A 13,299-nucleotide genomic window follows, 5' to 3' on the forward strand; every position below is an offset into this window, starting at 1 on the left:
TTGAAATTATCTTGTTGAGTAAACCATAGTTTGGGAGTCCTAAAATTGGCAATTTTGGTGTAAGTTTTACTGTGAAATCTTATTTTAATTCTTTGTGGTGAGTAAACCATAGTTTGGGAGTCATAAAATTGGCAATTTTGGTGCAAGTTTTATTTTAATTCTTTGGATTCCTTATGAGATATAAGTGAATTGGGCCAATTGGCATGCAATCGAGTAAAATAAGACATAGTTTAGATACTAAAATTGCCTCCAAAGTCCGATATGGTTTTTGAGAAAAAAAAAAAGTCTTGCATCCAAGCATATAAATATCTACAATATTAACTCTATAAACTTCCTCAAACATTCAAAACTCAAAAAATCATCTTTAAAAAAATTTATCTAAAAAAGACTGAAAAAAAAGAAAAAGACGTTCACAATGCACAGCCATGGCTGGCTGGCTGCCCCCACCATTTTCTAATTGCGTCGTCTTTTATTTTCTCTTCCAATTTTTTTTTCTTGAATGAATTCTTGACCTTTCTTTCTTGTCTTTTTCTGTCTATTTTTATAAATAAGACGAGATAAGATAAATTATGATAAAAATTAAAAAATTAAATAAAATATTTTTATTATATATATTTTTAATATTATTATTATTTTAAAATTTAAAAAAATTGAATTATTTATTTTATTTTATGTAAAAATTTAAAAAAAAATTATAATAATTAGATAAGATAAGATGAGATGAGATGAGATGTAAAAACAAACGTAATGACTTTAGACTCGTGTTTATTTAATGAATGGAGTTAATTAATTCAAAATTTCAAAATAATTATGCTAAATTCACAGTTTGGACCTTGTGTTAAAGAGTTGCTATAAAACCATTTTTTATTTTTTACTCTTCTCGACTCGTAACGGTTTAGATTTATAAAGAAAATTATTAAAATATTTAGAAATTTAAAAATTTAAATTTGTTTTATAATAAAAATCTCATAATTTATAAAATAATTATTTATAATATTTTTGTGATGCAGGAGACAGGCTAGACCTATTGATAATAATAAAGGATGCATTACAGAGAAGTAATAATAATAATAATAATAATAATAATAATAATAATAATAATAATAATAATAATAATAATAATAATGGTTGTGCCAGTGATAAAGAGAGCAGGTGTTTTAGGTTTTAAAAAGAGGGGCTAGGGTTTTAGCTTTTTGCTGCTTCCATAGCTCTAACATCTCTCCATAGCTCCCCCTTCCCCCACAAAACAACACACGAAATACAATGAGCAACGACAAGGATAACTTCAACATGTCCGATCTCAACGCCGGTATTCTCTAGTTCCGTATAAACCAAAATCTCTTTTCTGTTGTGAATCTTATGTGCTAATCTATTTTTGCATTTTTGTTTCATTTTTCTTGGCGAAGCTCTCAACCAGGAGGATCGAGCAGGCCTCGTTAATGCTCTCAAGGTTAGTAACTTTGTATCCGTGTCTCTCTTTGGCTGTGGATAATACAAGGAAAAATGAAACAAAGACTGTAGACAACTTGGGCTCTACCAATAAGAGTGGCACTGCGTTTTTTATTTATTTAATTGGAACTTGGCCCGTGTTTGGCTATCGCTTAACAGCTTGAATTTCTGTACCCGTGTTCCTGGATTCGTTGTCCTTATATTTTCCTCTCTCAATAAGAACACTCAGTTTGAGCTAGAAATTCGTTGACATCTTATCTTTGCTTTTAGGGTTTGATTGGCTGATGGTGCTAGGGTTTCTTGGTGTTGTCTGCAGAATAAGATACAGTCTCTTGCTGGGCAGCACTCCGATTTGCTGGAGAATCTACCTCCCAAAGTCAGGAGACGTGTTGAGGTTCTCAAGGAGATCCAGGCATGTCTATGCCCTTAATTTGGCAAAGAATGCTCTACTATTAATTTATGTTCTTCAGTGCTAGATTTCTTTTTTATTTGGTGGATTGACTTGGTTGTCTATCGAGGTATATAAGTCTATTGTGTTGAAAGGATGCATATTAGATGCATATATTGTGTATTCTTTGGTATACCAATACATATGTTTACTTTGAGTTTCGGTTGGGAATTGGATTTAGTGAGGAACTTTTTTTTAATTAGTGGATTTAGTGAGGAACTGATCCCGATAATGTTTTTATGGGAGGGTTACATCTACTTATTAAAAATAAATTATGGGAGGGTTACTTATAAAAAATATATATATTTTTCTAATGTATCTGGAGCATGCAATTCTGTTGGATTGCACACGAGGATGCCCTGGTGTGATTCACATACAATTGCAAACTTTTGCAGAAAAAGAACGTTGAAATCCATCCTAGGATTTACGTGATTACTCAAACTGAAAATCTAAATCCAACTCGGTTTTAACTTGTTTTTAGATATGGCCTACTCAATTTGAAATGATTCCAGTTAAGCAAAATATATCAATGCTTCATACTTTTTGCTCTTTTCAGATCTCAGCCATGTGCACTTTGTGCCTTTCAAGGATTCCACTCATGCTTTCTAGCTCTACATGCTGCATTTCCAAGTTTAATGCAATCTTTTCTCTTAAGGCCCGTTTGGATAGTGAGATGAGATAAATTGAGATAGTTTGTGAATAGTTGTGAGATTATTAGTTGAAATTAGATGAGATGAGATGAGGTTTATCTCACCTCTGTATCCAAACAGGCCCTTATTGTCTTCATTTCTTACAGAATATAGTAAAAATCATGTGCATTATTTTGCATATGCCCTGCCCTTTGTCTTATGGTGTTAATTGGATTTTTTCTCTTGATCTTTTTGTATTATAAATTATATTTCCTGACCTCTGTTTTAATTGACAGGGCCAACACGATGAATTAGAGGCGAAGTTTTTAGAAGAGAGAGCGGCTCTTGAAGCAAAATATCAAAAGTTATATCAACCATTGTATACCAAGGTATCATACCGGTCTGTATTCTCCAATAGGGATGAGAGAGTTAGTATAACACTGTCCTTGATCTCCATGTCTTTTTAATTTAATGTATCATGAAAAAATGACAAAAGTCTTGCTAGATTATTTTAGTGATGAACTTATGATTTGTTACTTTCCTGTTAGCTACATAGCCCACCTACTACTCAGAATGATGCTTCACTTAAGATACATGGAACTGGTGCCTTTTGCTTGTTTTTCATCATGCTTCATGAGCTGGATACTGACTTCTTTTAAACTAATGTGAAAGCCATTAGTTATTGTGTATCACTTTACCTTTTTTCGTAATTTCACTGAATTCTTGCAGAGATATGAACTTGTAAATGGTGTTGTTGAAGCTGAAGGAGTTACTGATGAGGCAGCTCTGGAAGGAGAAGATAAAGCTGCTGAAGGTACCTGCTTTAATCGATCCAGTACCTGAAACTTTTTTGCTTCCTTGGGTGGGCTTCATTTATAGTTTCATGTTGAATTATGTGTTTATGCAGAGAAAGGGGTACCCGAGTTCTGGCTCACCGCAATGAAAAATAATGAAGTGCTAGCTGAGGAGGTTAGCCTTGTCAATAATAATTTCCTGTGCTTGGTGCTTCTATATGATTTTTTATGTAAAATTGTGGTTTCCTTGTTTATGCAATTAGATATCCGAGCGTGATGAAGGAGCTCTGAAATATCTCAGAGATATTAAATGGTGTAGAATAGATAATCCAAAGGGGTTCAAACTTGAGTTCTTCTTTGACACAAATCCTTATTTCAAGAACTCTGTCTTGACAAAGACATATCACATGATTGATGAAGATGAACCTATTTTAGAGAAAGCAATCGGGTACCTACTGATCCTACCTTGCTGTGGCCCTGAAATCCTTTTTTTTTTCTTTTCAGTATTTGAGAAAAGCTTGTGCACAGCTATTTTTTGATTGATACTTTTGGTGCCTTCAGGACAGAAATTGAGTGGTATCCAGGAAAATGCTTGACGCAGAAGCTCCTTAAGAAGAAGCCTAAGAAGGGATCAAAGAATTCGAAGCCAATTACTAAAACTGAAAGTTGTGAAAGTTTCTTCAACTTTTTCAGTCCACCTCAAGTCCCCGAGGATGATGAAGATATTGACGAGGATGCTGTATGATCAATGTCACGACATTTAAAAAATGATTGATGATTATTGACTCTTTATTTTGTACTTGATTTTATTTTTATTCATTTTGAGCAGGCCGAGGAACTCCAAAATCAAATGGAGCAAGATTATGACATTGGGTGAGAGTATAAAATATCTTTTATCCATGATTAGGTTTCTTAAGTGGAAATAGTGTTCAGGGGTTGTGGTTGTGGTTGTAGTAGCATTGAACTGAAATCCAGGCAACACAGCTTGAAGTTTCATGGTAATTTCATAATAATGCTTTATGTAGGTCAACTATTCGAGATAAGATCATACCCCATGCTGTATCATGGTTTACTGGGGAGGCTATTCAGGAAGATGAGTTTGGAGACATAGAAGATGATGATGAAGATGAAGACGTTGAAGATGATGATGAGGAAGAGGAGGACGATGAAGACGAAGAAGAAGATGATGAAGATGAAGAGGAAAGTAAGACCAAAAAGAAGGTGAGTGTTTTAAACAATTTGGATTTGCCAAGTTGCAGCTTTTTTTTGGTTTAATGAAACATTTTTTGGGTTTGACATGATAACTTTTTTCTCGTTGTGTTTCTAAGTTTATCATTTTGTTCCTTTGGATTTATAATTTTTTTCAATTAGATTTAATTTGAAAATTTCCATTAAATAATCTACCAGAAAATTTACAGGCTTGTCATATGGCCAAGAGTTATAAATATATAAAAAGGTTGTAGAAACCAAAACCAAAAAAAGATTTAAAAACCAAGATTTTTCAAAACATGTAAAAAAAAAAAAAAAAACACCAGAGAAGAGAAATAGAAACAAACTATAAAATAAAAAATGGAGAAGAGGATGGAAATGGAGGCCTCCGCTACTCTCCCCACCAAGTCTGGGTGACCGGTTTTGATTTGTCACTTGGGTGTTGCTGAGTAGGTGGACATGGGTGGCTCTTGAGGACATGCCTAGTCTGGCCAACCTAGGTCATGCCTGGGTGGCCAACCCAAGTTTGGCCAGGGTTCGCCAACCTAGGTCAGTTGGGAGGGTGCCCCTGCCCCCCTCATCTTCTTCCACTTTTTTTAATGGTTTTTCTGAATATCTCATTTTTAGTTTTTAAGTTTTTGAAGTTTTTGTTTTATGCCTTTTCTATTTATGTTGGCTTTTTATTTTTGACATGCCTTTTCTAATTTTAGATTTTTAAAATGATATATAATTTTTTACGTCTTTTTTTAGTTTTAAAACCTTTTTGTACTTATATATTATTTTTAGGCACATGTCGAGATGTGGCATGTCACATCTGATTTCTATTAGATTATTTAATGGAAATTTGACAGGTTTTTAGTTGAAAAAAATTTACAAGCCCTAGGAGCGAAATGAAATTTGAAATCCAAGGAGCAAACGTTAATCGTGTAAAACCCATTAACTATTATTGTACTCATCCCTTTCGTTTTTCATTTTAAAAATTGGTACTAATCATTATTTGTCAAATTGATTTTGAATGTTTCTGCAGTCATCGGCTGGACACAAGGTACATTACTTGTTTTCCAATTTCCCTTCTTCCGTTATAGATCTTAACACTACCTATCCCAAAAAAAGGGAGAAATATAAGACTCATCCTAATTGCTGTTACTCTTCTTTTCTAATTAATCAATAATGGTGTTGTAATCTGTAGAAGAGTGGAAGAACACAAGCTGTGGATGGTCAGCAGGGTGAGCGGCCTCCAGAATGCAAGCAACAGTAAGATTAGTAAAGTTTGCTGTAGCAGCAGATGCGATACGCCCGAGAGTTTTCATGGGGGTCATTGCAACATGTTAATCAAAAAGAGGTGGCGATTTTGAATTGTTCTTTCTTTCATATTTTTCTTCCTAATATTATATGAGGAATGATTTTGGGTCTCTTTTTCTCCCTTTCCTTATCTTGATGTTGGTTTGAAAAGACTGGTTTATATAGTGAGATATGTCCTGTGATTTGTTGATGCATGTAGGGGTCTTGAATGTTTCCAGTATTGTTTCTAGTAAATCAGCTTTTTGGTAGGCCTTCCTTGTGTTTAGGTTGCTCCCATTTTCTCTTGAATGCTTAAATCCCTTACTCGATCTGGTCATTATTTTGATCATTTTCTGATTCACATTCTGGGCGTTTTGTGAAATTTTGTGGTGTGTTGCTCCCCCTTTTCATTAGTCGCTTGCTTCTAAGCTTATACTGGAAGTTCATTTCAACAAAATACAACATATGAACATATAAATAAAAGATGATTTAAAAGAGAAGGGAACGAAATAGTAATGCTGTTGTAAAAGTATTTGTTCCATTCCCTTTTATTACACGCTCAACTAGGTTATTTACTTTGGATTCTCTTATTTTTAAGAGAAGTGCTATCCATAAGCCTTGCATCTTGCACACTCACTTAAAAATATGTCATTTTACCTTTTTATTATATTTTACTTACAAATATGTCTGAAATCATTTTCATTACGTGGGTAAAAAGGTAAAGTAATATATTTTTAAATAGGTGTGCAGGATGTAAGGCTTATGTTTAGAATTTTTCTAAACATGCATATTTGAGAATTGTTTTTTATTTTCTTTTCAGAACTATTAATTTTTTAGGAAATTATACATTATTATCCAAACTTTTCGTTTTTTATTTCTTATATGACCACTACACTGATTCTCCATTGACTCTTGGGGGTTACTTTTAGGGATTTTCTAAGCAAATTATTTATACAAGAAAATAACTTTTTGTTTGTTTGGTTGGTTGTCACTGGAGAATAATTTTTCAAAAAATGCGTTTTGTTGTTTGGTACATAGGCCTATTTGGATAGTGAAAATATTTTATCTCATTGTATTTCATCATTATAATTTTTACAAATTTTCACACTATAATAAATAATTCAATTTTTTTTAATTTTAAAAAAATAATATTATTAAAAAATAATATTTTATTCAATTTTTAATTTTATTTTAATTCATTTCATCTCAATTTATTATTCAAATAGTACATTTGTTAGGTCTTATTTAGATAGTGAAATGAGATGAGTTGAGATGATTTATGAATAGCAGTAAGATTGTTGAGTTGAAATGAGATAAGATGGTTTTTAAAAATTTGTGTATTTGGATTTAGAAGTGAGATGAGATGGTTAGAACTATTTTGAGAATTTGATAATTGTGTGTCCCACCAGATATTGCATAATATTTGTAAAGAATGATTATTATTTATAAATATATTTATATTAAGTAATAGTATATAAACTTTTAAAAAAATAATATATAAACATTTTGGGGATAGTTTATTAAGTAATAATATATAAATATGTTTAAATATATATTAACTTTTTGGAGATTTGTAGTTTGTCCTTATGTGAAAACACTTGGAGAAACAATTTTTAAAATTTTACAGAGTTGAGATGTTTTGTTTTAAGATAAATGCTGTAATCATATAGATATTTTACAACAGTAAATCACATTATTTGATATGATATATTGGATTAAAAAATTTATTTTTATTATAAAATAGATTTTTATATATTATATAAAGTCATGTTAGTTTGTATATTTAATTTTATGAATTTTTTTTGTGTTCGTAGCAATTTTCTTATTTTAAAATTAAAAAATATATATATATTCGTGCATTTTAATCAAAATTTTTATCCTCTGTGCTTTTAAAATTGGTCTAATTAATCTTTCAGTTAGAAATGAGGCAATGAGGAGGGTGAAGACAAGGGAGAGCAAGGGAACGTGAGATTAGGGAAAAAAAAAAAAACAATTTTTAGAAAAAAAAAGCATTGGATTTAAAATTGTTTTTGGTTTACCAACTATTTCAAGCACATTAAACCACAAAAATCCCTTTTTGACTATCGACTGTAAATCCCATTTTTGTCTGTCCTAACTGTGAGATCATAACAAAAACAGAAAATTTATAACTTACAGAGTTCAAATTAGGAAATAAATGAAAGTTTTGAAAGCTCGAAATCATAATGCAAAAGAGAAATGATATTTGTAATTATGAAATATGTAAGTGTCGATGTCTTAAATTAAATATTAAGTTTTTAATGTAAATTATTATAAATCCAATGTCTTATTTTATATACCTATTTTTCTATTGTTTTATATCTTAAATTTTGAAAAACTTAAAAATATGTAGATCCAATTTTACTAGTCCAAAACAACTCAAACATGATGCTTCAAGTTAGTGGCAGAATCAGGAAAATATTTGGAGGAACAGGTTGACCAATGATTCAATATTATAATAAAGTCAGTTTTCTTTCAAATTGGGTTGGAGAAGTTTCTTTCAGATCATATGTTGGTTTAAGAGTGACAACAATTTCTATGTTTCTCTTATTTTACATGCTTCAGGATGGCCATAAAAGCCAGTTAGTAACCACCTCCCCCTGTTCTCCTCATTACCAATGTATGCACTAATGTGATGTCAGAAAAAATTGACTATCTCAACATCTACACTTTTGCTCCATAACAACACCAAACCCCCATTTCTACCCATTGGATCTACAACATTGCAACCCTCTCAATCCATCCTTCTTTTAATAACTTCAAATTTGCATGCTAACATTTTAGTTTTCAATAGGAAAACAATCTTGGGTCTCTTGTCCTTCACCATGAGGTGAAGATCTTGACTTATCCGGAGGTTTCCAAGTTCCAGACAGTTCCAACTTAAGATTTTCATAATGGTTGGCGGGACTGGCCAATAGTCTCCACCAATCTCAAAGTATTTGTCACTCCAGGTCTAACTCAATCTGTTTTTCCTTCTTTACAAGCCCCTTATTGTTAGCATCATTCTCATCGATAGCCAAGGTACATTTACAACCAAAGGCAACCCTTACATTACTGCATTTACCTCCAAATCAAGCTCTCCTCTTCCATCTTCCCCTTACCATCAACTTATTCTCTTCAGTTGTCACTGGTATCCTTTCATGGCCATTAGTCTACCGCTCCAGACAAGTCATAGGGCTTGGCCCATTTAGGCCTCTCCATCTAGGATTCATTCACCCTGTGATCCTCAGGCCCATCACTTTGGTCACCTACCCTCTAGCTAAGGTAAGAGTATTGACCAATTTCCTGCTCATATCTTTCACATCTTTTCTCAAACACTTCGTAAACACAGTCATATACATCATCTTTACCCGTCATCTTCTCTTTCATCTGATGTAGCATATAATGTGGATTACCCACAACCACCATTTCATCCTCATTTTACTCACCATCCACCTATACCAAACTATAGTTGATTGTTGAACCCCTTCCTTTCTCCATGTTCTCCATCTTAGGCTCCCAACCACTTTCTTATGAATTTTCTCTATTATAGTTACTCTGTCTTTTTGAGTTTCTCCCCTGTGGAGTGTGAGTAGCACGATGCCATAATCCATACTGTGGTATTCCACCATTTCCTTATGCTGGGTTACCCTCCAAACTACTACATCTCCTACCTCCATAGATCATCTTCCCACATTTGAAACACAATTTCTATAACTTCACATATTTCATTGGCACCCAAATTTTGTTCTCCATTATACTCATCGTCCTTCCTCTAGCTACCATTTTATGCAGATCTATCTCAATTTTAACCCTTAGGTATTTGCCCCATCTAATTCCATTCTCACAAATGTCCACATCTTTTACTACCCCCACTGTTGGTCTTATTTGGAAACCAATATCTCGAGTCATACATTCTAGAGGGAGATTATTTATTTGTACCCATAAATCCTCTCTATTGAATTTCATCATCCGAGGAGATGTAAACCTATCAAAGGGTTTAAGAATGAGAAGGTGGTTATCAAATAACCATGGCTTCCCTTCCAGAACTCTACCCTTGTCCCTCTGATTTTCAAAAGTTATCACAAATAGATTTGGGTTTATCCCATGAAAAGCAAATGATCCTCCCGCCCGCCAAATCTTTGCCATTGTTGACTGAATTACATCCTTACTGATCTTTCGTTCTGACTGTAACTTCCCTACAAAGCTATTTCTCCCTCTTCTAATACCCTCCCTATATATTCCGTTCCCAGCTCAATAATGTCATTATCCTCCTCTATGAGCCTTAGTTGGTCCCATTTTTCCTTCAAATCTTCCAGCACTTTCCACCTCAGGCCTACAAACAGACTCGAGAAATCTACCCTCTTCCTTACTCCTCGAGCAAGCTGAGACTATCACTCCACCTGTGCTTTCTCCTCAGAGAAGCTTAGAGGAGAATAAATCATACATGCATTTCTTTTCTAAAACTTATGTACTTGTCACATGATTAAAAAAGGCATATTAATTTTTTAAATGAGTCCTACAACTAGAGAACTCGGCTGCTACATCTGTTTTTTTCTAATAAACATCAGAATAACCTATTGTGCCTCTTTCCAAATCTCCCGCCCGAGACAAAGTACCCAATCCTTTTCTCCTTTTTTTAGGAACATAAAAAATCATTTTCCTCAACTAGAACAAACTATTTTCTCCCCTTTCCAGCTAACCCAGACGTATTCTTTTCCACAAAAGGAGATATTCAACCCAAAATAATTTGGGAATGTAATTTGTTATGTGTATCCTTTTCCAGCCTTTGCGCGAATGTAATTTGTTTTGTGTGTATATAAACTTAGAAGGCAAAGCGAGAGAGAACTTAGAATTTTGTTTTTGTTTTGTGTGTATGTTGTTTTGGTTCATTTATTTTTCGAGTTGTGTTATACAGAAGTCCCACACATCTACACACCATTTAAAAATATGTGATTTTACTTTTTTATCCTTATATTTCATATTTTAATTCAATATGAAATATGAGGGTAAAAAAGTAAAATCATATGTTTTTAAGTGGTGTGTAGGGTGTGTGGCTTATGTTTAGAATTTTTCTTATTTTGTGTACATATTGTTTTAGTTTTTTTCAAGACTGCAGACGATCAAGAATGGGATTCATTTTCAAGATTTATAGACAAAAGAACAAGGGGGGAGAGAGAGAGAGAGCCTTCTCGACAGGGGGAGAGAATAGGCAGACCCAGACCCTTTGTCCCTATTCTCCTTTGTCCGATTTATGAATTTCTTTTTAGACCCAATTTGCCAGGTAATACAAGTGTGTGGTGTAGGAAACTAAGATCGACCGCCTAATAGATTTTCTCATAGAAAAGAGAGGGAGTCAAGAGAAATGCATTGTTTCTTGGTCAATAAAAAAAATATTACTACAAAAAAAAAGTTGAATAATATATGATCTATATGAAAAAATAATTTTTTTTAATGATGGATCCTACATTTTTTAAAATAATACTCCAGACTTCCACATCATAAAACTATATTAGCATTACTCTTTTTTAAATTTTAAAACTCTTTTTATTAAGATGTACGTGTGATTGGAGAGTTACGTTGCTCCTGAAGTTTTATGCATGTCCACGTAAGATTCATAATATTTTCTATTAGAAATATTAAAAATATTACTTTTTTATATTTGGTCATTGGAAAATGCTACTTTGCCTCCTAAGTTTGCTGATGAATTTGACCGTTGGTGTATTTTATTTTTGTTTTAAATGTTTTTAAAAGTTACTATAATGAATTTGTGTATTTAAAAAAAAATGTTTAAAGAATGTTTAAGAAATGTTTAAAAACAAAACATGTAGAATACCTAGCGGTCACGTCTAGCGGTATGTGGTGGGCAGCAGAGTAGCATGTTCCTTTGGTTATTAATGTTGAGTTTGACTTGATTTCCTATTGAAAATACTATTCTTGAGGCTTGGTTTGATTGTTGTTTGACCTTGGTTTAAGCAACCTTAGCTTGACACTTCATTTGATAGTCCGCTTAAGCGAAACTTCAGACAGAGAGTTCACTCGACACTCGCTTGACAGTCAGCTCAAGTGAGAGGCCAACTCTTGAGTTCGCTCGACATCCCCTAAAGCAGGAGACCAACCTATGAGTCCACTCGACAGTCCGCTTGAGCGGGATGCCAACCTTATCGTTCGCTCGAGCACTACTTGACACTCGCTCGAGTGAATGTTTAAAAGTTAGGGTTTGTGATTTCAGTATAAATAGAAAACGACGTTTCTTTTTCCAGAACTCAGTTTTTGAAAGGTAGCAACTTAGCATGAGAGAGAGAGAGAGAGAGAGAGAGAGAGAGAGAGAGAGAGAGAGAGAGAGAGAGAGAGAGAGAGAGAGAGAGAGAGAGAGAGATTATTTTGTAAATAATTTTTGTGATTAATCTTTTGTACTCCATCTTTATTGATAGTGAATTCATTGAGATTGACCCTGCCTGTAGACGTAGGCTCACATTGAGCCAAATCACTTAAATCTTAGCATTTTATGTGTGATTGTTGTTATTTCTTTTGTTTACTTCTGCTACAATACTTCAAATTTAGCATTTGATAATTGGTTTATCCCAACAATTAACATGGAAATAATGTCACATCAAAGCTAGGTCAATTTTGTTGGATGATCACTATTTTCATTGAACCAAGGGTGGATTAAAGTTTAAGGGTCCGCTCGATAATACAACTGTTCTAAAGTATTTTGAAATATTTTTATATATTTCATTTTCAAATATCACTCAAATACAAAATACCATTCAATTCTAAATCTTCAATTTTTTCATATAATTGTTACTTAATTATTACAACTTTTCTAAACTCACAAATAAAATACAAAAAGTAATGAATTAATGCTAAATACAGTCATGAGTTATGCAAGTGCCGTACATTCATTTTGAAAAAGAGTAGGATCTACCATTAAAAAATTAATTTTTTTACGTGATTCCCATATTTATTCATTTTTTAAAAAAGGAGTGCTTGACGCTTGGGCATCCTATAATTACAAATATCATTTCTAAAAAACAATACTACTTTTTTAAATTTCAAAATAAAAATATTATTAAAAAAATATATTCAAACAATTTTTTAACTTTATATATTTTTATTAAATTTGTTTTCTCACATTTTTTAAAATCTAATAAAATATTTTAACTCAAATAATTTCACTCTAATTTAAGATATATTAAAATATTCTAAATATTCAAACGAGCCTCTAAACCTTCCCGGACCTATGAGGAGAATGACAAAGGAGCCTAAAGTTCACATTAGTCTAATAGTTCCTAAAAACTGGTTAAATCAAAGAGTTCAAACCTTATACTTAGAGAGATTACACCACAAACTTCCAGTATTAAGCCTAACTCCTACGTCGATTTATTATGATTAGTAGGGTGCTGTTTTGGCCCTTTAAAGTTATCACTAGTTCAAAACTTCAAATTAGTTTTTTGTATGTATTTTATTTATTTTGTTAAATGTTTTTTTA

General features: G+C 32.7%; 1 protein-coding gene across 1 annotated transcript; it reads left to right on the top strand.

The window, feature by feature from the left end:
* The first annotated feature begins 1,148 nt into the window (after window positions 1-1,148).
* Window positions 1,149-6,119, top strand: LOC109009493 (nucleosome assembly protein 1;2-like). The gene is made up of 12 exons (XM_018989971.2): window positions 1,149-1,309; window positions 1,407-1,450; window positions 1,766-1,861; window positions 2,823-2,915; window positions 3,256-3,340; window positions 3,434-3,495; window positions 3,584-3,768; window positions 3,882-4,059; window positions 4,150-4,193; window positions 4,346-4,541; window positions 5,557-5,574; window positions 5,719-6,119. Exons 1-12 carry the CDS (start codon window positions 1,264-1,266, stop codon window positions 5,785-5,787), a joined length of 1,116 nt encoding a protein of 371 aa, XP_018845516.1. The 5' UTR covers window positions 1,149-1,263; the 3' UTR covers window positions 5,788-6,119.
* Window positions 6,120-13,299: the final 7,180 nt, after the last annotated feature.

Source organism: Juglans regia, chromosome 1 (genome assembly GCF_001411555.2).
Source record: "Juglans regia cultivar Chandler chromosome 1, Walnut 2.0, whole genome shotgun sequence".
Lineage (NCBI taxonomy): Eukaryota > Viridiplantae > Streptophyta > Magnoliopsida > Fagales > Juglandaceae > Juglans > Juglans regia.